The sequence below is a fragment of the Thunnus thynnus genome, chromosome 23 (assembly GCF_963924715.1).
Source record: "Thunnus thynnus chromosome 23, fThuThy2.1, whole genome shotgun sequence".
NCBI classification, from domain to species: domain Eukaryota; kingdom Metazoa; phylum Chordata; class Actinopteri; order Scombriformes; family Scombridae; genus Thunnus; species Thunnus thynnus.
The window spans coordinates 18,230,777-18,254,699 of NC_089539.1; the positions used below are offsets into that span (position 1 = coordinate 18,230,777).

The window sequence follows — 23,923 nt, forward strand, 5'->3', positions numbered from 1 at the left end:
TTGCCACCGGCGCGCTGTATTGTAAACTATGAAAAAACTATGAAGTAGTCTTGAACATCATATTAGTGGCTCGATGCTAGCACCATGACTACCAGCATTTGGATTTGCAAATACACCTGAGGCAGCAGGGTTGCCAGGTGGAGAAAAATGTACCCATAATCAGAAGGTCTTTGGTCTGTAACAAGATCTACTCCTTAATCTGATTCTTGGATTAGTCATTCATTATTTTATACAAAACCAACACATCCTGTGCTCTTTAAACTTGAATTTGAACTTGATAATGTCTCACCAAAGGTTCTGTCTTTTATTAAGGCATTTATTGAATTCATTTGACTGCATTCACCTCAGTATTTTACTCAAACATCACCTGTATTGATACCATCTCAATGCTGTGGTTTGTGCATATTTTGTGCATATTATTCCATCTTTTATATTTCCCATCCAGATCATCTGCTTCTTATTGCATTCATATTATAACTAGTTCCTAAAGACTGTGATATTATACCTTTATGAACCTTCTCTTTCTCAGGTGGAGTTTAACTGAGATCAAGGCAAACGTTGTGGAGTCAAGATCATTAACCCAATCATTTAGTCGGGATTCATTTTCTAAACTTGCAGGTCTCATAGAAATCTCTCCGCTGAACTGTGCCCCGGAGCTCTCCTTCACTCGCAAAATATGTCAGGGGGTCAATCCAAAGGAGCCGACTGCATAATGAGCTGCTGCCTTAGTGAATCAGGTGCTGACTGCACACAGACTGTGGCAGCAGCACACATTAGCGCTATGCCGTTTTTGTTAGTAAATCTGGCACTCGGTCTGTAGTCAAGCTCCAAAAATCCTGGATCCTACATCATTAAAACCCAATAAAAGCCTAGATTTTGTCAGACTTGTACATAGGTAAGTACTCCTAATGACAGCTTTGACATGTATAATCAGTGGGAAGCCACTCGTAACATAAGAAATAAGAAAACCTTACTTTAAAATAGAATATACAAGGTTATTTAGCTTTTGTCCGTTTCCACACCATTGCGAGAGCGAATGATGCTCAAAATATGTGAACACTGGAAGACTGAAGGAGTGAAAATATAAAAGCACTATATCCAGCCATAGCTTTATGTTTGAACATCTCGCTGATCTTGAATTAGCACGTTAACCATGTGGGAAAGCTACTGTATGTTGTAATCTTTGAAGATGAGATGAAACTTTAATCACCCCTGAGGGGCAACTGGGGCCACTGCAGCTGCAAAAAAAAAGGATATAAAAAGCATATATAAAAGTTCAGAGTATAGCTATACTCTATACATAACAGCATATAGTAAATAATAAAACAAATAAAAAGGGCTGAAGATGATGTAAAGGAGTAATCAAATGGATTGAAAATGTTTATTATCTGTGTGGTATTTACATTAACGTGCAACCAATACGCACATTTATATACATATCTATTTTTTTGCACCCACTCAGAAGGGTTGTTTGACCAAAATATTTGCTGCATTGCACCATGCATTTTAGAATAAAACAGACCAGCATCTCATATATGAACCCAGCTAGATTTGATTTTTCACAGCCTGTGGGTTTCTTATGAAACATCTTGAAAACCGGACCTGTGTCAGTCAAGACATCAAACAGGTTGCAGTCAGCTTCAATCTGTCCAATTGATTGCACTGTATACACCATCTGAGGTAAATGCATACACTTCCTGGCGTAATATCATTACCTTCCAAATTTAATACTTCTGTTGTCAAGCTTATTTGTACCGATCGCTGCAAATAATGTTACAATCTGACATTCTGATTCATTCATTCAGCGGGTCACAGTTTGAGATAGCGTAGCAGCCTTTGCACATTCAATTCCTCATCCCACTGATGTGGCAAAGATGGAATATTTCATTAGGGGCTTGGATAAACAGAGTCAGAGCTCTGATATGTCTGTGTGAGCACGACGGCTGAGCAGACCAAGCAGTTGTCTTGCTATTACCAAAAGCCACAGAGAGCAGCGGCTACAAAGATTGGATCTCTGATTGCATAGACCCCCCAGACTAAATTATTGCTTGAATATTACAGGAACAGGATCAAAATCAACCCAAGCTGCAGGGAGTTTTTCAAGTTTCAAGCAAAATTCTCCGACAACCCTCTGGGCATCATTCGCGGTCAGCCCGGGTGACTGAACACCTTATTGTCGGCGGCAGTCTCCCAGCTCATTTGACCAGACTTGATGGAAAAACACGGGGGAGGAAGGATAAAGACAAAAAAAACAAATATTATCTTCACAGGGGAAAAGAAATGGTCGGTGGAGGATGGAGGTTTGCGTGAAAAACCCAGACGTGAGAGAGACTGATCCCTAATCTTATCCTCAAACACCAAAACTTGATTCATGAGCAAAAATAAACATTGAATTTCCTCGTGAGCTCTTACATTGAACTCTGCTTTGCCATGTTCCCTTCTTACTAAGTCCCTTTTCCCTTAGCTTTAGCATCCAAGAGGAGCCAATTACTCATACAACCCCAGTAATTAACATGAGGGATGGTGAAACCTAATGCTGTTAAGACTAAATGTGACAGTGAAACTGTCTCTAATGAGAAAGACCCAGGGGGATTTTCTTCTCTCGTCTCTGGCCTTGCTGACTGCTCCGGTCTCTACAATGGATGGCGCTAATCGCTGCTACTGAAACTGTGTCATTTTGAAGCCTCATTTTATAACAGTGGGGAGGCAGGTGGGAGGCAGTGGCAGAATTATGCAATTTCATGAGGGATATTTCCAGGGGTGAGAATGTTTACAAAAAAGGAGTTTAGGAAGGAGGACTAAAAATATTTCTAAATAATCCAGGTCATGCTTCCTGTTTGTTTTTCATGTCAAAACACATTGGCAGACACAAATAAGTACAAAAATGACATTTTTTAAGCACTTTTACCAAGATATCCGCCCAGAGGATGCTGTAGACCCTGTTACATGTAGAAAATATTGTTGAGTAGCATTAAATTAAATGTTAAAACCTAAAAAAAACTTTTCAGCAAAAATCTAGTCCAGTTTGGACAAACAGCTGTACGTCTTTTCTCCTTTACTGGGCTGTGCTGTTATCTGACAATAAACTTCAACTTTGGAAAAAAGAAAAATTACAGCAAATTCCACAAGCCTCTGCTCTATTCAATTAATTTAACTTTTATGTATCTCCATTAAATCTTCAGATTTCACTTGTATTTTGAACAGCATGCAGACAACGGACCGTCATGAGAACGCTAAAGACTGAATGTTGCATCTACACAAGGCTGCTGATCTCTTGCTAGCTTGGTATTCTAATGTTTTCTGGCCGATACACACTTTTACAGTATACATTTTGGGCTTTTGACTCTCTCAAAGTAGTAACGAAAAAAAAGAAACTGTGATTCGAAAAATGTGTACAAATAGCGGCTTTAAACCTGTAATAATACTGTTCGGCCACTTGAGGGCAGTGCAACAAGCTGTAAACACAACACTGGTACATTACCATCTTATAAAGTTTACATGGCAAAAGTGTTAGTGAACTGTTGCCTATTTACACATCCAGCAGACACGGAGCAACACGGAGTAACCTCTTTCATGTTACACGTATTCATCTAATCCATAGTTAATATAAAAATATTGATCAGTGCACCTTTAAGGCATTTATTATACACAGTTCATAGTAAGTGAGTTCACTGACAGACAGTTTAATACCCAGACGTGTGGTAATAAACGAGCTGCCTGGAAACATAAATATAGATAAATCCTTAGTGTTCATTTTTCTGTAAGTTCTACTAACTTTAAATGTTGTAACAAAAATATTTGCTTTGCTGATAACACCAAAAACATTACTTTTGCAACCACACTGATGTAGAAGCAGACTCCTCAGTCTCAGTGACCTTTATGGCTCAGAATCAAAATGATTGAGAAACCAGACAGAGCTGTTAACCCAACAAACGTAATTCTGAAGATTGATGAATGACTGAGATCTGTTAATCGAGTTATGCTTCCTCCGATTATAACCTTGATATGAGTAAGATAACGTGATTAAGCTGTTTACATGACAGCTGCTGTAATTATAATACTCCCTTCGTCTAGTCAGAATCAAATTATTTGAGTGCATGTAAATATAGAATAATCGTTATCCAGGCTGTGTGCGTGTTTGTGTGTGGCAGCTCCACTAAGGAGGGAGGGATTTGGTCCACGGTTGGCCAAAAAAAAACGCCCTTTTGGCCACAAAGGCTCTGGCCATGAATATTAAGGCTGCTTGTCCCTGAGCTGCTCTGTGGACCAAATCAAACACTGCTCTCTGTCCCCACTCTACAAGCAGTGACTTTACTCCTACAGGGGTATAAAGAGAAGGTTGACAGACACTTCCAATGACATTCAAGGTCAATTATTTCTCTTTTTATGAGTATATAATGTTTGTAAAACTCAATCTGAGCATAAAAAAAGCTAATTTTGTGTGCCTGTCTCTGTACCTGTCATTTAATTGCTATAACCCCTCTGTAAACAGCAGATTGTCCAATCATAGCTTAGCAACCATAACTGGGCACAACAAGCCTGTCTAGCTTTGAGTTTCTCCACATGATGAAGTGGTGCATTTTAAGAGTTTGGAGTCTTTTAGCTAGCCTTTTCAGAACCCAAAACAAACAAAAACAAGAGCAAAACTGTAAGGAAGGGAATAATCAGCATGTTTATCTGCTCTAACATAAGCAGCAATCATCAGTAAGCCTGGCTAGCTAGCTTACTACTTAGAGTAGTAAATGAGCATCACTTCTGAGGCCAAGGAGCACATCATTACATAACTGGATTAGTTTGTAAGGTTACGTGTTACATTACAAAGCCACGTTCATGATAACACATGCCAATTTCTCTACTGTGTGTGTGGAAGCCACTTCTGGATGCTACCAGAGTTCATGGCAATATTACCACCTCTGTCCTGCTCTTTATTGGATTTGGGGAGTTTTACACTCCAGCCAGCTACTCCAGTTACACAAGATAGTGTTACATTCACCAAACACATTGGTTAGTCCTCATCCTAAAGGCCTTTTCTTTTCTATTAAGTGAAGTGAAAACATACTGTTTGAAAATGTGTGGGCTAAGCAGCCAAACAGACTACGCTACAACACATAATCCTCTACATGGTTCATCAACTGCTGAGAGCGCTATAACCTCGGTATTAGCACTATATGACGTTAAGTGGCTTTCAAATGCATATGAAGACCACTTTCACAAAATTCTCATTTCAAAATGAGTGAGTTGGAAACATTAACAGTTTAGCTAGAGACAGGTAGCTCAATTAGCTACAGATGATAAAATCAGTTGGCAAAATTGACGGTTTCCAGCTAGAAACGAGACGCTGCTTTTGTCTACCTCCGTCTGAAATCAAGGACTCATTTTTTTAAAAAACTACTATGAATTGTGAGTAAATTTCTTCTGTGTGAAGATGGAAAACAGGCAGAGTGTAGTGAAGGGTCAGTTCTTTTGAACTCCTGTCAAAACAAAAGTGTTTAATGGTAACCATGGCAAAGGTTTCTTCCTCATTTATCTCTCATTTGTAGTACACATACTGTATTTACTGTTCAACACAAAAAAAACCATGTCTCACCCTCACTTTACGGCAGCATGAGCACACGTCACATTTTTCATTTTGCAAACAAACTCTCACACACTTGCAATGATACATTTATTTGTCAAAAGCTAGAGAGTTTTGTTCGCAACTTTTGATCCATTCGTCCATCTCCAACACACCTGTCTCATGAAACATATGTGCGAAGTGTTCTTCTGTTTTGAGCCACATTTTTCATTTTACCGTGCACGCATTGGTTATTTTCCCCCCGATTCATTGGTCACAGTGTAACAGAACTTGGGAGCTGTTTCTGATAAAACACTCTGAATTCTTATATCCGCTGTGTCATTGTTTTAAAAAGGGGAGGAAAAGTCTCTTTTATCAAGTTAAAGCTGGGTGTAAAATGATGGCCCAAGGTTTGCAGTTCCATTTACCTTTCCCCGAGATAAGGCCGGCACACCCTAAGCTCGCTGCTGAACTACGGTTTGTGTAGTGAACCTCTGGATACCGAGCATTTAGAGGAAAAATATAGCGCTTTCAGTAGAGTTTGTGAAAAACACAGTTGGGATTTTAGTTTAGGATTAAACAAACAACACTGTAGGAACGCTTAATGAAACTGATTTGTCTAACGGCTGGTTGGATGAGCTTCTTCGACAGGTGGGTTAGGTAGGAAATAACTGCAGTCGCCCCACAGTGGAGAAGGGAAAGGATGTGTCCGAGATATGCAACAGTCCAATGGTTGTGATGATTATCTCTAAATACAGGATGACGGTGTGAAAATTTGCAGCTAGGATGTAAAAGCTTGATATGATATTTGTATGCTGCACACTGCTAGCACTAATGTCTGCAAGTAATGTCCCACCTTTCATTGACCAAACTGAATTTTACCTCTTAGCGCTCGGGGCTCTGTAGTGACAGCACAGTGTGAATAAGACATACTTCAACTACTCCTTGTGGACACAGTTAAGCAAGCAGAGGTCTGTTTTTTTTTTACTCTCTTACCCACCAGTTTTGATTATCTCCAGTTTCCAATTTAAAGGAGCTGTCATTCTCTATCACCACAACCTCATAGATGTATTGCTGGAAAAAACCCAGCAGGCTGTCACATGTCATGGGAGCGAGGAGACACAGTGGAACTGAGCTCCATTAAGATCACTACAGCTGAGGCGTCGGCGCCTTAAGTCTCTCTTATTCAAAGCAGGTGAATAAGTGACAAAATTATTGATTTGGCACACTGAAAGTGAGGAAAGTGGCTCCGTGTGGGCTGCAGGTTTATGCTTTTAAATAAAGAAGTTTGTTAATAAAGTATTAAATTACTAAAGGTTTATGAGTCACTAGATTGCAGGCGTCTCATCAATCCTGAAGTAGAAAGCTGAACTCTCTCGAGAAGGATTCAAGTTTCACATGACTATCTTCCTCTGTACCCGTCTCTTTTATTTCCCCAAAGACATCAGATCATTAAACGGAAGACAGTGCAGGAGGCTCTCACGACAAGTGTCATGGTGAGGTGACCGCAGGCGGGCCACCTGATGGATTTATCTATCTGACACCGAATACTGTACTGACAAGGGTAAAAGACAGCAGGAGTTTAGGAGGAGTCTTTGTGTGATGAAAGCCAATTAGGGAGCAAATTTCACACCTCTCCCACGTCACGTCTGTAGGCCGCATCTGCCGACGAGCATCCAGCGTCGTGTCACGCTCGCCGCCCGGCACATCCGCATCTGTGTCCCGCCTTGTCAGTCAACCCCTCCCTCACCCGCAGCCCAAACACACACACACACACACACTACACTACAGCCCGCATTTAGTACCTCGCTCCTGACACAAAGCCGGGATGAGTGATGGTAGACAGGATATTGCTTGTCAAACTAACACGTTTCTGAAAAGTCAGAGACTGAACTTTGAGTTTAAGGGATGCCTCTGTTTGGCGTGGGTTTACACCCCGCTGTGGTGCTCATGTACTCGGTGTTCGCCGTGTGTTTTCAAACCTTTCTGACCCGCCATCTAAAGCGGGAAGACGTAGACACCCGGGAAAGAGAGGGGTACTGAAGAGAAGGGACCAAAAAGAAAGCGGGCTGAGAGTTTAAGGAGTTGAGCCTTTGATGCAGACGGGGAGTGGAAACAGTTGCCATGGAAACCCCACCCTGCCTCCAATGAGTCAATGAGGAGAGGAAAAGAGAACAGAGTAAATGGACGGACGAGAGAAAGTGGAGGTTTTGACTAAAGGTATCTTTCTGATCTCCCTGACCGTTGTCAGAGAGAGGAATATGAAGAAACACACGGCAGGTGTTTCTTATTCAACTACCCCAAAAAAAAAAAAAACAATCTGCGCCACAACTTCACCTCAAGTCCACCTCTATCTTAACAGCCTGCATCTCATTCATCTGCACGCTGGGCCCCAGCTCAGAGCTCCGCGCTGAGGCTGGGCTCCTCGGTGATGTTCACACTTCTAGCGTTTATTAGGTTTCTCACCGAGATGCTAAATAATGAATGAGGGGCCACTGGGGAGCTGTTAAGTCTTTTTATTATCCTGATTATTATCATCATCCATCAGACATCTGGCTATTAAAAAGAAATGCAGACATAACAAATTAAAGAAAAAGAGAGCAGCCATAATAACAGATACCTGGCTGATAAAATCTGAATTATGTTAAGTGTTGCGGTGCTTTCACAGGTAAAAGTTTGGTCTGCTTCACTTTGTGGTGAGTAAAAATGAATGTTGGATATCTTGTTTGTAACATCGCTCACATTAATTCACAGAAAAAGGAAAGAAAAACAGGCAGAATATCTGATAAAGGAGTAAATAAAGATAAAGACGGTGCAGCAGAGCAGCAGGATAGAAAGCAGAAGACAGACAGAGATTCATATTTCGTTCTATACTGCGAGACTCCAGGATGATCAAACCAACAACTGCAGATAGACAGATGGACTTGCGGTCTCTCTCTCTCTCTATCTCATTAGTAAACACCATCAGTATTGTGCACAGTTTCCCCTCAACCATTAACACAAACTCAATGCCCCTGTGGGCATCAAACTCCCCATTAACTCCCAGTCTCAACCGCTACTTCCTGCTATTAAAGCGTATGTTGTTTGTGCATGCATGTAAAGGCTAAAGCACACAAACACACGCGTGTACATAAATTTAGGGACTTACAAGGGAATAAAAGCGGCGAAACAGACACGCGCTCTCACACTTTAAAGACAGATGTGAGAACATCCAATCACACCCTCCATAAACCTTAACTCTCCATTAGCGAATGTTCAGTGGGACGTTCTGTTTAAGGGCCCCTCCTCTGCTATCAAACCACTCCTGCCTTCCTGACATGGACGTTCCCGGCTACAGTCAATGGAGCCTATATTCCCAAATGGATCATTGTGCGTGGTTAATGGCGGCCATTAAGGACGGGCGCTAGGAACGATACACTGGATGCCGTGAGAGGGACGAAAATTGGTTAAAAGTCAATAAACTGTTCATAATCTCTCTAGTTGTATTAGATAAATGGTGATGAATGCAAATCAAAGAGCGCTTTTGCATCAATGCGATGCAAAGTGTCTCGATTTGTCAGTTCAGTCTGGTTCCCTCAACTTGATTCCCTCAACTGTGATATAAAACTACATATGCTGCGTTTAATTTCCTCCATATTGACCATGTAAAAAAAGCCATCCCTGCTTTTCTACATGCACCATAGCCCGCCAGTATGTGTACACGTGAGCAAGAACACTGTTTTTTTTTTTGGAACGGACAGTGTGTTTACATGCACTGTAGTAACCCAGTTGCTGTAAATCTGTAGATACATACAGCAGATCAGTGATCAGATTTCACCACTGCCTCTGGTGTTGTTTTCAGTGCTGCAGTTTAATTGTAGCAGTGATACGATACGCTGCTTCTGCACAGCTCTTCTCTACAGGGTGACTATGTTTGAATTTTACAAATAAAGTTCAGCTTACCATTTTGTGTTATTTTCAGTTTTTTTAAATCAGACTTCGGATGGATTTATAGAAAGCAGATTGTAACTTATATGCATGTAAACGCATTCGGTGTCATCACTCCACCTTCTTCTTACCTGCAGCTGACCTCTTCATCATCAGCTTTATTATTCAGAGTGCTCGTCAGTAAGTGCTTTACTGTGTCCACAGAGCTACAGAAGAGGCGAGGCTGAGACTGATATGAATGTATTAATACGCTTGCGTGAAAGAAGGAATTGAAGGGAAAAAAAGAAGAAAGCGACCAAGCAAGGATAAACAGAAGAAAGAAACAAAGACTTCGTGGCTAATAACTTGAGAGATGAGTCATCTAATCCCGGTGACCTTGATATCTTTATCAGATATTTATTTTCCTGGAACAGAGGCGCTGGACTTATTTATATTTGATTTAGTTTTGGGGGTGAAAAACATGAGAGGCCGCTTGTTTTTTAAATCTTTCAATTGATGTGCCCAACCTCCGAGTTATTTACTCGAAATGTCTGAGTTTACGCTAAATACATGCACGCTAAGTCAAGTGCTCAGAAATGAGTTCAAATATTTAAAACTGTTTTCAGATATTTTTTTTCTGCCTGGCTCTGGAGTCTTCAAATCAAAGTATTGCACACACACACACACACACACACACACACACATGCTGGCTGCAAAAAAAAAAAAAAAGTGTGTGTTTGAAATCATTTGAAAGTCAGATTATAAAAATTGCTATGTTTTAATTGCCATGTTTTCCAGTTCATTTTTACCTAAATAATTCAGCCATTCTTGATCACTGCAGCCCACTTAGGAGTCACGACTAGTCTACACACACTTATTCCTCTCCTCTCTCTATCTCCCCCATCAAATCTATGTGGATTACCAGGCGATAGGCCTGATTTCACATGGGCTCAGGCTATTAACGCTCTGACCTTGGATTTCAACCAGGCAATTTATCTAAGAGCTGGCACAGCCTTAGCTGCCCTCGCTGACTCCATCCAAGCTCCACGATTGGTATGAGTGGCAGTAACTCTCTTACTGTGTGCCCGTCAGAATCCACCCCCCCCCCCTCCCCACACACACACACAAAAAAAAATGTCTTTTCTTTCCCACTCAAGGGTTATGTTTAAATTGCTGTGATGAACTACTTCAGATCTGTCACTTATGATTCTCTGTTCTCTCTCTCCCCTTAGTCTTGCCTTTGATTTATCACTTATCATAGATCTCACCAGGCGTCCATATAGCTCCGTGTTTCTCAACTTTAAATAAGTGTTTTCCTTCTTTTTCTCCTACGCTGTTCTGATGTCATCTTCCCTGAATCTCTACATCATCTATCCATGAATGGCTTTTCTTGCAAACTCACAGGAACTCACCACCTTATCTCCAGACAAAAAACGTCAATATCGGACGTTGCTGAAAAAGCGCTTCAATGCAAATGTTTTCAAAGATTTTCACTTTCAACGATATATGCATATGGTAACTGCAGTATGGTTAAGATTGGATTAAATTGGATGTAAATCATGAGGTGCAGGATTGTCCATTATCACTATCCAGTAATCCAATACTGGGCTACTCAGGGACTAAATCTGAAACCACCTTTTTCTGATTCCTCTTTTCATTTCCTCTGAATCTGAAAAACTGTCAATATCAAGAAAATAGGCAGATAAAGAAAGACTGAGAAAAGCAATATCTTTGTTTGAGGCACAATTTTTGTTCGAGATGTAACTTTGCAGTTTACTGTTGCACAACTGTGATGGTTGAAAGGATGTTGCATAGACATGCCGACGTGGAAAGAAACAAACTGCCAGAAATGATTTGTTTGACCATCAGCTGACCTGACTTTGTTTTGAACGTTGAGATTATAAGATTTCTAGGCCTAATATAGTTTCAAACACTCCGTACAACAAACTCCCCTCTGTCATCAGAAAGTATTGCCAGAATAAAGGCTTTTTAAAGGCTCTGATCATAACACCGGTAGAGTTCATGAGTTCCTAAAAAGGATCCTGGAAACGTTCCTGCGGTGAGAAAGTCACTGCGACAGGACCGTTTTTAGTCTGTGTTTTCAGTGTGCCTAACCATCTATCATTGTGTCTGGGTATCATTTTATCTAATCATTGGTATCTTTCCACCTGTTCATCAAACCATCAATCTTTTTGGCAACAGGTACTAGTTCCACTCGCTACATTTTTTCATTTGACCTTTTAGTTGAACAGGATGGTCTTTTGGTGTCTAGAAGTCTTTTTCCAGAGAGTTCCAGCAAAAATGGCACCACAACTACAGAGACCGCAGAGGTGCCGTGGATTGAAAGGAACCATGACTAACCAACAAGACAACAGAACAAACCTAAAAAGGACATGAACCACATATAGAAAAGAACAGTTTCCAGTGTGTACCCCATATAAGGCCACCCCTCCATCCAGGGTCCATCATAACCCATGGCTCGATGGCCCGGGACCAGTGACGGCCAATCAGAGTTTGCAATGTGAGCACATATTAGGAGATGTCATCGTTTTCAAGACACGTGACCAATGAAATGCGTCCTGATTTGCTGAGATACACTTGGAGAAGGCTGGGCTCTTACTGGTGAATCTGATGGGTCACCAAATACGGTGCGACACCCGAACTCCAAAGAAATGTCAGCTAAAGAAAATTATGAGGCTACAAAAAAAAAGAGGCTTTCTACTTTCATGGAAGCAACAACACTGCTGGGTGGAAAACAGCGACTGTGGTATGTTTTGTACAGTTTGTCGGCTCACTCGCTAGCCAGTTAGCATCCTCACTACGTAGTTATGTACATTAAAACCAACTAAATGCTTGTTGCTGATCACCAGGAGTGTTTTTTTAATGACATTATTGAGGTGTAACCTTCATCTCTGTGGCTCCTACCAGCTTTGTCAACATCTAAAGCAGAAACCTCTCTTAAAGTACAGATATTACTGTTGCTCTGTCCTCGTTTGCGTAACTTCGGTTAATACAGCTTTAAACCTTAAGTACTAACCTGTGGTTTAACCCAGACTGAACACAAACAAAAGCCATTATGTTCTTTCTCTCACTGTTCACTGTTAGTACATTTCTACAGATCTCTCATCATTTATTTCATTGTTAACGTTGATGTTGTTAATGTTAATTTGTTTGAGTTTATTATCAAGGTCATCCATATATAAATTCTACTCTCCCTGTGTATTCCATACTATCTGGCTTTACACAAAACATAGGGAAACCTACATTTATACACCATTCATTTACTGATCTAATATGTGTCTAATTATATATTTTGCATATTTGTGTAATATATCAACATTACATATCAATAACTAAAGGAAAACAACAAAATCTAAAGGGAACATCACTGTTGTATGTATTAAGTATAATAAATCACCAAAATGATGGAAAAAGAGTTATTTTCATTTTCAGGCTGCCGGGCCAGTGGAAACATACAAGGAACCAGTAAAACTTTGATCTACTGGCCAAAATGGGCCAGTGGGGAATAAAAAAAAAAAAAACTACATTGAACCCTGTCATCCATCCATCATCAAGTTGTTCAGATATAAAAAGCCCCAGCTCAATCATGACTAAGCCTCTTCCTCTCAGCAGCACTGAGGCCCATTGTTGAAGCTTCATTAATGCACCAGTTAACATCCCCTTACCTCTCTTTCTTTCTCTCTCTCTCTCTCTCTCTCTCTGCAACAGTTTATCTGCAGTCCATTTACTTACGTAGTTATCATAGTCCGTGTTCCATCATCACACCTCCTCCCCCGTCCCCCCGCCCCCCCCCTCCCTCCTCCCCACACACACATTCCCTTTTGTGTCTCCCTCCCTCTATTTGTTCTCCAATTTGTTCTCACTCCTCACCGTTCACCTCTCCCTCTATCTCCAATGTCTCTCTGCCATCGGCTCCATGAGTGTTTATCAGAGAAAATTACGCCTCTGTCGCAAACAAATAGCTCTTTTTTTTGTGTGTGTGTGTGTGTGTATGTGCGTGTGTGCATGTGTGTGTGTGTGTGTGTGTGTGTATGTGTGTGTGTGTGTGTGTGTGTGTCTCCTGCTGTATTCTGTTCTGAGAGGGAGAGAAAGTGGCTCCAGTGAAATCCGCCTCCTCCTGGCCTTGAAGAATGCCCCTCCATTAAGGATTCAGGGGAGAGTTAGCCACCAGACAGCTGGGCCTAATGGCACGGCTAGGCTAATGCAGAGCTAACACACACACACATACACACACACACACACACACACACACAGACAGACTTACATATCACAGCCTATTGACTGACGGAAATGAGCATATGTTCGGCAAACAAATGACAAACAGGAATCAGAAGAATATGGATTAAAACATCAGTAAGTCTAAGCCCATATAAGCGCTAGAAGCTTAATAAGCCTGATAAAGTCTACACACACTTACAGCACAGTGATTCAGTTAGAAATACTATCCTGAACTGAAAACTATCAATATCCTAAAGCCCTCTAAATCTTATCTTTGGTTGTCTACGTAACGCTCAGTCGCTCGACTGTGCACTTGTGATGCAGTTAATGCAGCTCATTAGAAACAGACGACTGAAGTCGATGCTTGACTTTAAAGAGTCAAACTTCCCTGACAAGCCTGATTCCAACTAAATCAACCCTCCGGCGGTTGATCGATCACCACCGTGGCCAGACTGTTTGGAGATTCAGGACCGGAGCCAACGGGACACAGCAACGAGGGGAAAGCAAGTATCTCGTCACGCCCTCCTCTGAGATTTGGAAAAGTATTTTGAGTGATAAGAGTTGATGAGAAGCAAGAAGAAGCATGTCTGGATTCACCTGCTTGTGTATGTATCCTGCTGCACTCCAGTACTTGCCGGTTCACGCAGCAGACTATGCAAAGCAGCTTAGCAGTTAGTGGTTTTTCATGGAGGTCCAGAAACCATCCAGTACTCCAGGTTTGCTTTGTGCCAGTGTTGTGATTAGATTTTTTTTTTTTTTTAGGAATATGCATCATGAAAGCACAAAATCCACAAAAAAAAAGGGCCTCAAGCTAAGTTTTGACAAGCGGACCACCAATACAGGGGCTTTAAGATGAATTAATAAAGCAGGACTCGCCTTGAAGCAATTATTGTTTCAGTTTCTATTACAAACTACCACCAACCAACAGTGAACCTTTAGTTTTTGGGCCTTCGGAGGTCTGGGGCTTTATTGCCCGCTTTTCAGCCATGGTGAGAAGGAAAAGATACTAGACACGTTTCACTCAGGGAGGAGAGAGACAAGGTAACTCACAGGGGACGGTGCGGAGGTAGAGGTTGTCCCGGATGATCTGCTGCAGCTCGTGGTCCACCGAGCCTTTCTGGAAGCGCAGGTTGAGGTAGTGGCGCAGGTCCTTGTCTATCACGCCCCCTGGAGGAACACAAAGGGACAGTAAAAGTCAGAATCACACCTCAAATCAATCAGTCTTGACAATGAGAAGGCTGTGTAATCGTGTCTTCCTGTAGAACTAAAGAAATAGATCGAGGAAAAACGGGGTCAGCTGGATGTGTTTTGTAAATTATCCAGAGAAGAAGCTGTTTTTCTGTGCGCAATAAATTCTGCAGTCCTCTAAACTTCCAGAGCGAGCAGAGGAAGCTTAAAAAAAATACTGCGGCGACAAATGACCCAGAAATCTCTCTGAAAAGCCACAGTAAACAATTTGAATTTGCTAAAATCCCGCAAACAAACACGGCGCGCACGCTAATGAATACACTCTTGCCCCCCCCCCCTCGCTCGGATTCTTGCATCTTGTCAAGTAGCAGCCATAGATTGGTGGAGGTGTTAATTGGAGCGGTGGCCAAACACGTGTGGAGGAATGCCTACACATAAATCACCCGCGGACTCGCCCCCCCCCCCGCCGCCCCCCGGGGGAGGTTGTTTTTTCCGCTGCCATTCTCCTTTCCCTCACTCTCTCACCTGATCTCTCTCTCTCTCTCTTTCTCCCAGTTCTGTGAATGGACTCCCACTCTGAACCAGTAAATCTCGCTGGCTCAGCAGGACAGAAGAGAGAGAGGAAAAAAAAAAAAAAGTGATGGAAGGAGCGACAGACATACATGGAGGTAGGGGATAAGAGAGATGGAAGAAAAGGGCAAATCCCATGGGGGTGGAGGGGGGGGGGAGCAGAAAGCTAAAACAAGCACCAACCCCCTCCCCTCCCCTCCCTCCTTTCCCAACAAATACTCCATCATCCATCTACTCTGCCACACACTCATATAATCACATTTCAAATGGAGGCAGGACAGGACAGCTGAGAGGAAAGTGGAGATTGAAGGGTGGTGGAAGTGGGTGGGTGTGGGGGTGGGTGGGGGGATGCTCCACTGACGTTACTTAAGGGACTCCTCACGGTGCCGTTTTAATAAACACACTTGTCATTCTTGTTACTCCTGTGCATAGAAGTAAAGAAGCAAGGAGACAGACGGAGCGGGTCTGAGAAGACATCAGTCTAACCTTCAACATCCTCTTTAAAGCAGCAACTTGGCACGGTGCCAAATAGCATTTAGCCTCCCCTCCACCCCCCTCACCCTCCCCACATACACATCCTTGCTCTTCTTCCCCCCCCTGTGATCCTGAGGCAATGACATCCAAGCATGATATGTTGAGGAGAGCACACATGCACCGCACAGATGCATCCACACATGCAAACTGACTAGAAAAGCGCTCAGACACAGAAGGTGGATGAAACTGCTGGAGATATCATTTCATACATTAATTCAAGGATAACCTAGTTTGGAAGTTTTCTGTCATATTGGACGGGGGGGGGTGAAGATCTATTATTTAGCACATTCTGGTTCATCATGCCGTGTGTGTGTGTGTGTGTGTGTGCGCTAGACAGTTCTGGATACGTGCGCACATACACAAATGCGCGCACACTCACACTAACATGCACTAATCTAGCAGAGCTGAACTAATTAATGGAGCGTTGCGTTATGATCATGCAAACCTGAATTTACAGACACCGGCTCCGTCAAAAAAGACGCTTAGCAGCCACGACCAGACACATTTTTTTTTTTTTTTTTTTTACATTTGCATGAGAAAAGAAGGTAAAGCAATGAATCTGCATAGTGAAAAGGTGAGCAGACTCAGAATCACGCACACACACACAAACACAAACACTCATACACATAAACAGCACTAAATGGCACCTCTTGCGCGGACAGCGGCGGTGCAGCCGGTAGTGTCAGTGTCCTCTTTCCACAGGTTTTGTGATGCAAATAATCTCCGTTTTGTAGGAAAAAAATCTTGCGCCGGATCTTTTCCCGCTGCAATCAAAACCCTGTGCTGTCCTGTCCCTCAGGTCCCCCCAACTCTGTCTGTGTTTGCCCCCAGTCTAGTCACTGGGAGCCGAATCACCTCTCTCTCTCTCTCTCTCTCTCTCTCTCTATCTATCTCTCTCTCTCTGTGTATGTGTGTGTGTGCACTTCACGGTGGAGAGATGAAACGGGAGAGAGCGGCGGAGTGAGTGACCGAGAGACACCGAGGCAAAAAGAGAGAAGGAAAGAGAGAGAGAGAAGGAGTGTGTGTGTGGGGAAAGAGGAGGGGAAGAGAAGAAGTGTGTGTGCAAGAAAGAGAGAGAGAGAGTGTGTGTGTGTGTGTGAGGAGAGCGACCGTTCAAGCAGCTCTGACTGTGGGGACCTAACGCACCGAGATCCCTAGATCCCTCCAGATTCTCAGGTCCTACAGCGCCCCCGACGTGCGACACGAGGCACTGCATCTGCTTCATATGCCTCCTTTTTTTTTTTTTAAGATTAAAAAGCCATCCCTCGCCCACAGTAGACACCTCCCCCCTTTTTTTGGTTTACGGCATCCACATGGCCTGGCTCTGACCTTTGACAACCACGTGGTTGGAACTAAACATTATGTTTCAACCAAATCTCACTCCTGCAGAACAACATTCCTACTAATTAAGTCGCTGTTTGTTTATTCTGCGTTTGGACACGGACGTCGGCGGTTTTCCCCCCTCGAGCCTGGTGACTCTTCTGTGGTGCAAATGTGGCCTGTTCTGGTCATGCAGTCATTCCGTTTATCTCTTCCTGTCCTCCTTAAGCTTGTATACACATTTGAAAGTCAAACAAACACACAGCTCGACTTTTAATGGCTGCTATATCGAAACGGGAGTGAACAATATCTTATTTGTTGGCCGTTATCTCGGCTTTTAAAGCAATAAAAAACAAGAAAATCTGAAAGACTATGCTTTTGACGTCTGAGTAATAAATAAGACATGTTCTTTGAGTGTTTGTGTTTCAGATATATGGCTGCAAGTGATGATAATTTCAATTATCTGTTGATTTGTTTTTCAATAAATTGATTAGTTTAGTCTATAAAATGTCATAAAATAGTGAAAAACGCCCATCACAGTTTCCCAGAGCCCTTGCCCAGTCTTGAAATAGCTTGTTTTGTCCAACCAGCAGTCAAAAATCCAATTTACAAAGATAGATAACAAATGTTTGGCATTTTTGCAAGATAAATATCTCCAATCTAAACTTTTTAAGCCATGCCCCCCCCAAAAAATGTGAGCCGCACCATCCCATACACATTCCCAACATGTAAACCGACTGAAATTTTTCCTACTGTTTAAAATATGGTGCTAAATCAGTTACAAGAGGAGAAGTATAATATGATTTAAATAAGATTATCAAGGACATGAAATGCCACTCTTCTAATGTGTTTAAATGTTAAGCTTCTCTCGAGCTGCCACAGGTTTTTAGAGACAATGATTCTGCTACTATTGACTGAGAACCTGAGAGCAAAATAGACTATTGTGTTTGATCAATGAGTATCATTGGTTTTTCTTTTCTTCCCTGCAAAAATCTTTCACCTTGCCATCTTGTACTTCACGGGTTGTTTTCTGAATAGATCTCGCTAACCTCAATCTTGATAGCTTCGCTAGCGTCAGAGCGCCCTTTGTTTAGTTATTGTTCCCAGATGAATCAGGAGACGATGGAGACGGAGAAGAAAAGGGGGGAAATGTTAAGGGCGACGGATTGACAATACATAGGGGAAATCTACTCGCTGGTGCATAAGACGATCAATCTCGAAAAATGCATAATGCAAAACGTTCATTACTATTATTCAGTTCTGATAGACCTTGAAGAAAGGTAACAGGAACGGCGCATGCGAGACATAAAAAGCATTTTAGTGTTATGAAACAACTCATTCTTGCAATCAGGCAACATTTCTAGCATGTTTAAAGCCACAAGCAGGCATGATAACTGTTTCCTAAACAGATGGGTGAATGAAAACCGAAGAAGAGAATACACCATTTAAGCTCAGCAGGTGTCATGTAAAATCCACAGGGAGGCAGAGAGAGAGAAAGAACAGCCTGTACGGAGTCAAAAAACAAGAGAGCAGCTGGTTCCTCTGGGGGATAGAGGTGCTAGAACCCTAACCTGGCACAAACTAGTCCAGTTCACTGAGAAGAGCTGGCTATCAGTGCGAGATGAGAAGTCAAGTGAAGCCACGCTCAACCTTAAAGAGACTATTGTTCAAAACGATGACCAGAATTTATTTGTTATTCCACTTCTTTAGCTTTTAACAACCGATATTAAGAAGAAAAATCTCATATGTTAATATAAGTATTTAATATTCATCCTGGATTTAGCGACAAAATAATGACAACTTCAAATGATCAGCAATTATTTTAAATTCCTCTGCTTCCACTTTGATGAGCTAAAAATAGCAATCTAGATACTTGCAGGAAATGAACTTTAATAATAATATTAATTAACTAATAATGCTTATAATATAAATAAACCTTGTCATTCAACACTCTCCAACCAGTAATGTGTTTCAAAATGAATCACAAAATACATTTTTAATGTGGCGACAGCGCAAATCTGTGACTCACTCTGCATGCATCTATAAATTAATATTATTGATTCTTACAGTATCTGTTGTCACAGCTGCTTTATACTGTAATGAAACCTTCTCCTTCAGTCCATTATGTTCCCGGGCTGCAGCCGTCTGAAGCCAGCAGGACAGATTTGTTGCTAAATCTGCAGCCTTGGCTTTGAGAAGTGCTGCGCCAAAGTGCATCGCCGTTACGCAAGGCCGTGTGTTTACCTTGTAAAACAAATTACATCGGGCTGCTACAAAACAACTGCGCGCACCTGAACGCGCTGGTCAGTTATAACTCAGTATCCATCAGACAACCGGGGCTCGTTGATCCTGTGAGTGATCGCCTCCTTTTAATACTTATTTTCTGATCAAAAACCAAGTTTATAAAAGAAAATAAGTGCATTATATTGCAACATCTAACGATTTACTGCATTGATAGCGTATAAAAAGTCAACTAACATTTAAGACTTGACTGAACTCTCATGCAAAGAAAAGCTCAAAAGGAGTTCAGTGATTCAAAATAAGCCCACAAGGTCATCATGATGGGCATAAATGCAGGCCACAAACGCAAATATGGAACACAAACACACACAAAGTATTGAACAAAGACTTCAGTAGTGTTGCAACAGCCGAGTCTTCAAAGTCTCCTGCTGAAGCTTTTTTACTTTATCAAGAAAAACCCAGCATGGCGAGTGCGGCTCTGACAGTCAGTCAGAGCTTGGAGCGCCGTCATCAGAGTCTCGCTGACAATATTTATCACACCCCGCTCTGAGGGCGCCCGTCGGCAGCCACATATGTAGCGTTATCACGCTGTGTGTGTGTTTGTGTGTGTGTGCGTTAAAGTCAGACGGAGAGCCAGCACACAGCTGTTTGGATAATCAGACTAATTAAAAGATCAGGATGGGCTTAAAACCTTGCCAGATTCACCAGACACACACTGCGCTCTGTTGATTAGTCTTCAATGAACATGTATGATGCCAGCTCTGTGGTGAAAGTGCCGGAATTCATAAAACCAACTGGCTTTCAGATGGATTTACATGCACATGCACACAAAAAGACTGGAATTAAATGCTGTTGGGACTTTTCTTTTTTTTGTTCCTGCACCACAAATTGGTTTATGAGAGCGGCATAAATTGACATTTTTCTTTCGCTGATCATCACAGGAAACTGTTGGCAAACAGCTGGGTTTACGAAAGAACAAGTTAGTCTAGTTGAAATGAGGTTTTTCATTAAGTAGTTAAAAATGTATGAAAGTTTCAACAAATGACGCATCAACGTTGTCTGTTTTTGCAACTTTTAACCACTCAACTTCAAATTATGTGTACTGTTGATGTTTTGTTTTGTTTTTTTTGCTGAACACTTTGGAAATTTGGATGTATTTTATAACCACTTCAAATAGCTACTGATTTCCATTCATTCTTTTTGGAGAGCAGACTAAAATACCAGTCATTAAACTTGAGTGAGTTGTGTTCACTGTGCAGAACACAACTTGAGCAAATTTCAAGAGCCTGTTAATTGATTTATATAACATAGAGAAAAGACTGCAAGCCAAAGGACGCCTGAGAAACACATTATAATGTCGAAAAAACACTGCAGCATGGTTTGTAAAAGGGCTTGCTGTAATATAAGCGATACAAGATGGAAACATGGAAAAGCTCTGGTTTTTTTAAGGTGTAGGAAAGACGCCAGTCATCAGTACATGTATACCCTGTGCACCTGACCACAAACTCCCTCCACTACCTGTTTCTGGGTACATGTTTTTGCATTTAAAGACACCGCACTTCCCAATTCCTGCAATTTCAGGCAACGGAGCTGAAACACATACCTACACAGTCTCTCCAGCTCTCCAAGTCCCACAGGTGATTTGCGTTGCATACCTTCCTTCTGTTGCTTTATGCTGACCAGCCCTAGCTCACCCATTGCCATGGAAATTCACTCAGCCCACCAGCTGCCTCTTTATGTGTTAGTATGTGTGCACGTTTCTGATGTGCAGCATCTGTCTCCTGGCGGGGGAGGCCTGGTCCATTTTAACCCGGGAATGGGACACTGATAGTGCCGCCGTAGCAGGAAATGGGATATGTCTTTCACGTGCTGCCGTGCCTTCCAGTAGCAGCGCTAAGCATCGGATTGATGGGGAACAGCATGGGAGAGCGGTTCACACATTACTGAACCTGCCTCACATTCAAACACATATGGCTCCATTTCTACCTATCAAAGTGTGATCACGCTTTTTTGATGATCTAGTTTTTGTTCCAACTACTGTATAAACAGGCGAATATACGGATTGATAGGACTATAAAAGGCACAGTCTTTGTCTTCAAGCTTAATGAAGGTTTTTGCACGTCATGCATTCGGTCTTTCGCTAGAATAACTCTGCTCAATCAAAAAGTTGGCTGAACTTCATTTCAACCTGATTTTGCATAAAGCACGTGATTACACAAGATGCTACCTTCACTGAGCAAACTCATTTGCATGCATCTGGGCTATTGGGTGAGCACCAGCTGTGATTTGCATGCAGGCACAGAATTGGGCGAGCACTGATGGTCTACATGTAGAATTAATGACTGATATCCATAGTGGGAGTCTGCATGAGAAGGGAAAGACAATGTTGATGTACTCTGTGTGTGATTATACTTTCACTTCATGCACTTCAATGTTAATCTGTACTCTGGTTAGATATTCAGATGCAGATCGAATTTTAATACCAGGTAGGTGTGGGTGCAGCGCCTTAAATCCACATTGTGTCATGATTTTGATGGATTTCTCTCATTAAAAAGACATTTGCACACAAAAGTGAACATTACTGCTGTTACTACTCACCATTTTGATTTTATACGCCCCTCCTGGATAGATCTGTGATTGTTATTGTTATTTCCATTTATATAGCCACTTTAAGTAATGGAGAATTGTTGCATTTACTTTTGCTTTTAAATTTTTCATTGTTAGTGTGACTAAATGCATGTAGAAAGCAATTTGAAGCTATTTTGGGTGATCTTACTTTCAATGGTCCATAGGAAAGCTTTTAGTAAATACAAGTTCTGTGTAGTTTTGGGTTTTCAAGGGTGGATATCTGAAGAAAGAAACATCAATCCGCACAGGAGGCTATTTATCATACTCATGTGCCAAAGGTTAAGCTAGGATTCCTACAGGAGCCAGATACTAAACGATGTCTTGACCAGTCATTGGCCTCCATATCGAATGTCAGGCTGTGCTATCATAAATAAACTGAAGGGCCAAACAGGTAACACCACACTCTATCGCTACATTAAACTACATGTGAGTTTCTAAACCTGTGAAGTCAGAATATTAGGCTGATTAAACAGGCCACATATTCACCTTGTCTCTGCTTAGGCTGAGCTAAATTTGCTGCCCACATGGACTTGACTTGCCTAAAAGCCGTTTGCTGCTGCTAAGGACTTAGCTATGTCTCCATGTATATTGTTCTTGAGTGAGGCTTGTTTTACACCTTGAAGAGAAGCTATGCCTCAACACAAAGAGCACATGGGGCAAGATTTTGAGAGGATGGAGGTACACTAGAGGTTGCACCCAACATCAATGCTGCCTGCCCTTGTACTCCTCACTCCAGATGAGTTTCTACAATTGATCAAATCACCCACTGAATCTGCTTTGGCTGCACATCTAGTTGCTTCGTCTTGCCTCTGAATCTCCTCAACAACCATTTTCTTGTTTTCCCTCCTGTTGTACACTTGATGCATAAAGGCTGCCCTTTGCGCAGTCCAACCTCACCCCAAAGTCCGTGTTGCTCCCCCTCAATGTCTGCAGCTACACCTCAAACCTAACCTTTGCACATTTAAACTCTGCTTGGGACTCCCAGCTCTTGTTTCTATTTTTTAATAATTCATAAACACTGTAAGAGTCCACAGAAGCCCGGGCAGCAGACCAAATAGCCACAGGTCTAAGGAAACTTTCAGGCAACTTTATCAAGTAAGAGTATATTTTTCCAAACCTGTCTGTACCTATGTGATGCACAGTGCAAAGCATATGAAGTTTCTTCAAAGATTTATGGTGAAAGATTCTGACAAATACAGAGTTTTCATGCATTGTTAAAAACTAAACATAAATTGGCAAGTTTGCTTCTCTCAACTTTTAACTAGCGAATCCGCCTAATTACCTGTCAATCACACATCAAAGGTAATGCCTCGGGGAGACTGGTGTTGCATATTTGGACCCTTTTTTGTCTGTGACGAAACACTGTTGCAATTGTTTGAAAGTCAACGTCCAAACCAAGAAACGAAGATGATAAAATGCGAGTTGACCAACACAATTAACACTTGTTGAGTTTCCAGTACCTTCCAGCTCGCCTGGGAAGTCTGAATCCTCTCTGCCGCTAATGCCATTAAGTTATTGTCTCAACTCCTGGATCTGCTCCTTACCACTTAGAGCTGCATCATGCCACCCACTCAAGCTTTTAACTTTCTCAACTATTCCAGCAGCACTAAAAATTACTGCCGTGTGGCCAGCCAATAATGCATCAAATAGAATTAAACTTCAAAAGCAGTCACTGTTTGAACACGGCTGTGTAATGACTCACCAAACTTGTCTCTCCTTCCTTTCAGTCCTCTCTGCTATTCT

At 41.9% G+C, this 23,923-nt stretch overlaps 1 protein-coding gene across 5 annotated transcripts in view; it reads right to left on the reverse strand.

The window, feature by feature from the left end:
* magi2a (membrane associated guanylate kinase, WW and PDZ domain containing 2a) overlaps positions 1-23,923 on the reverse strand; it is a 236,932-nt gene that overhangs the window by 147,690 nt on the left and 65,319 nt on the right. For all 5 annotated transcript variants that reach the window (XM_067582371.1, XM_067582373.1, XM_067582374.1 and 2 more), the window contains exon 2: positions 14,750-14,866. In XM_067582371.1, coding sequence (XP_067438472.1) covers positions 14,750-14,866 — 117 coding nt within the window. The remainder of the gene's footprint in view (positions 1-14,749; positions 14,867-23,923) is intronic.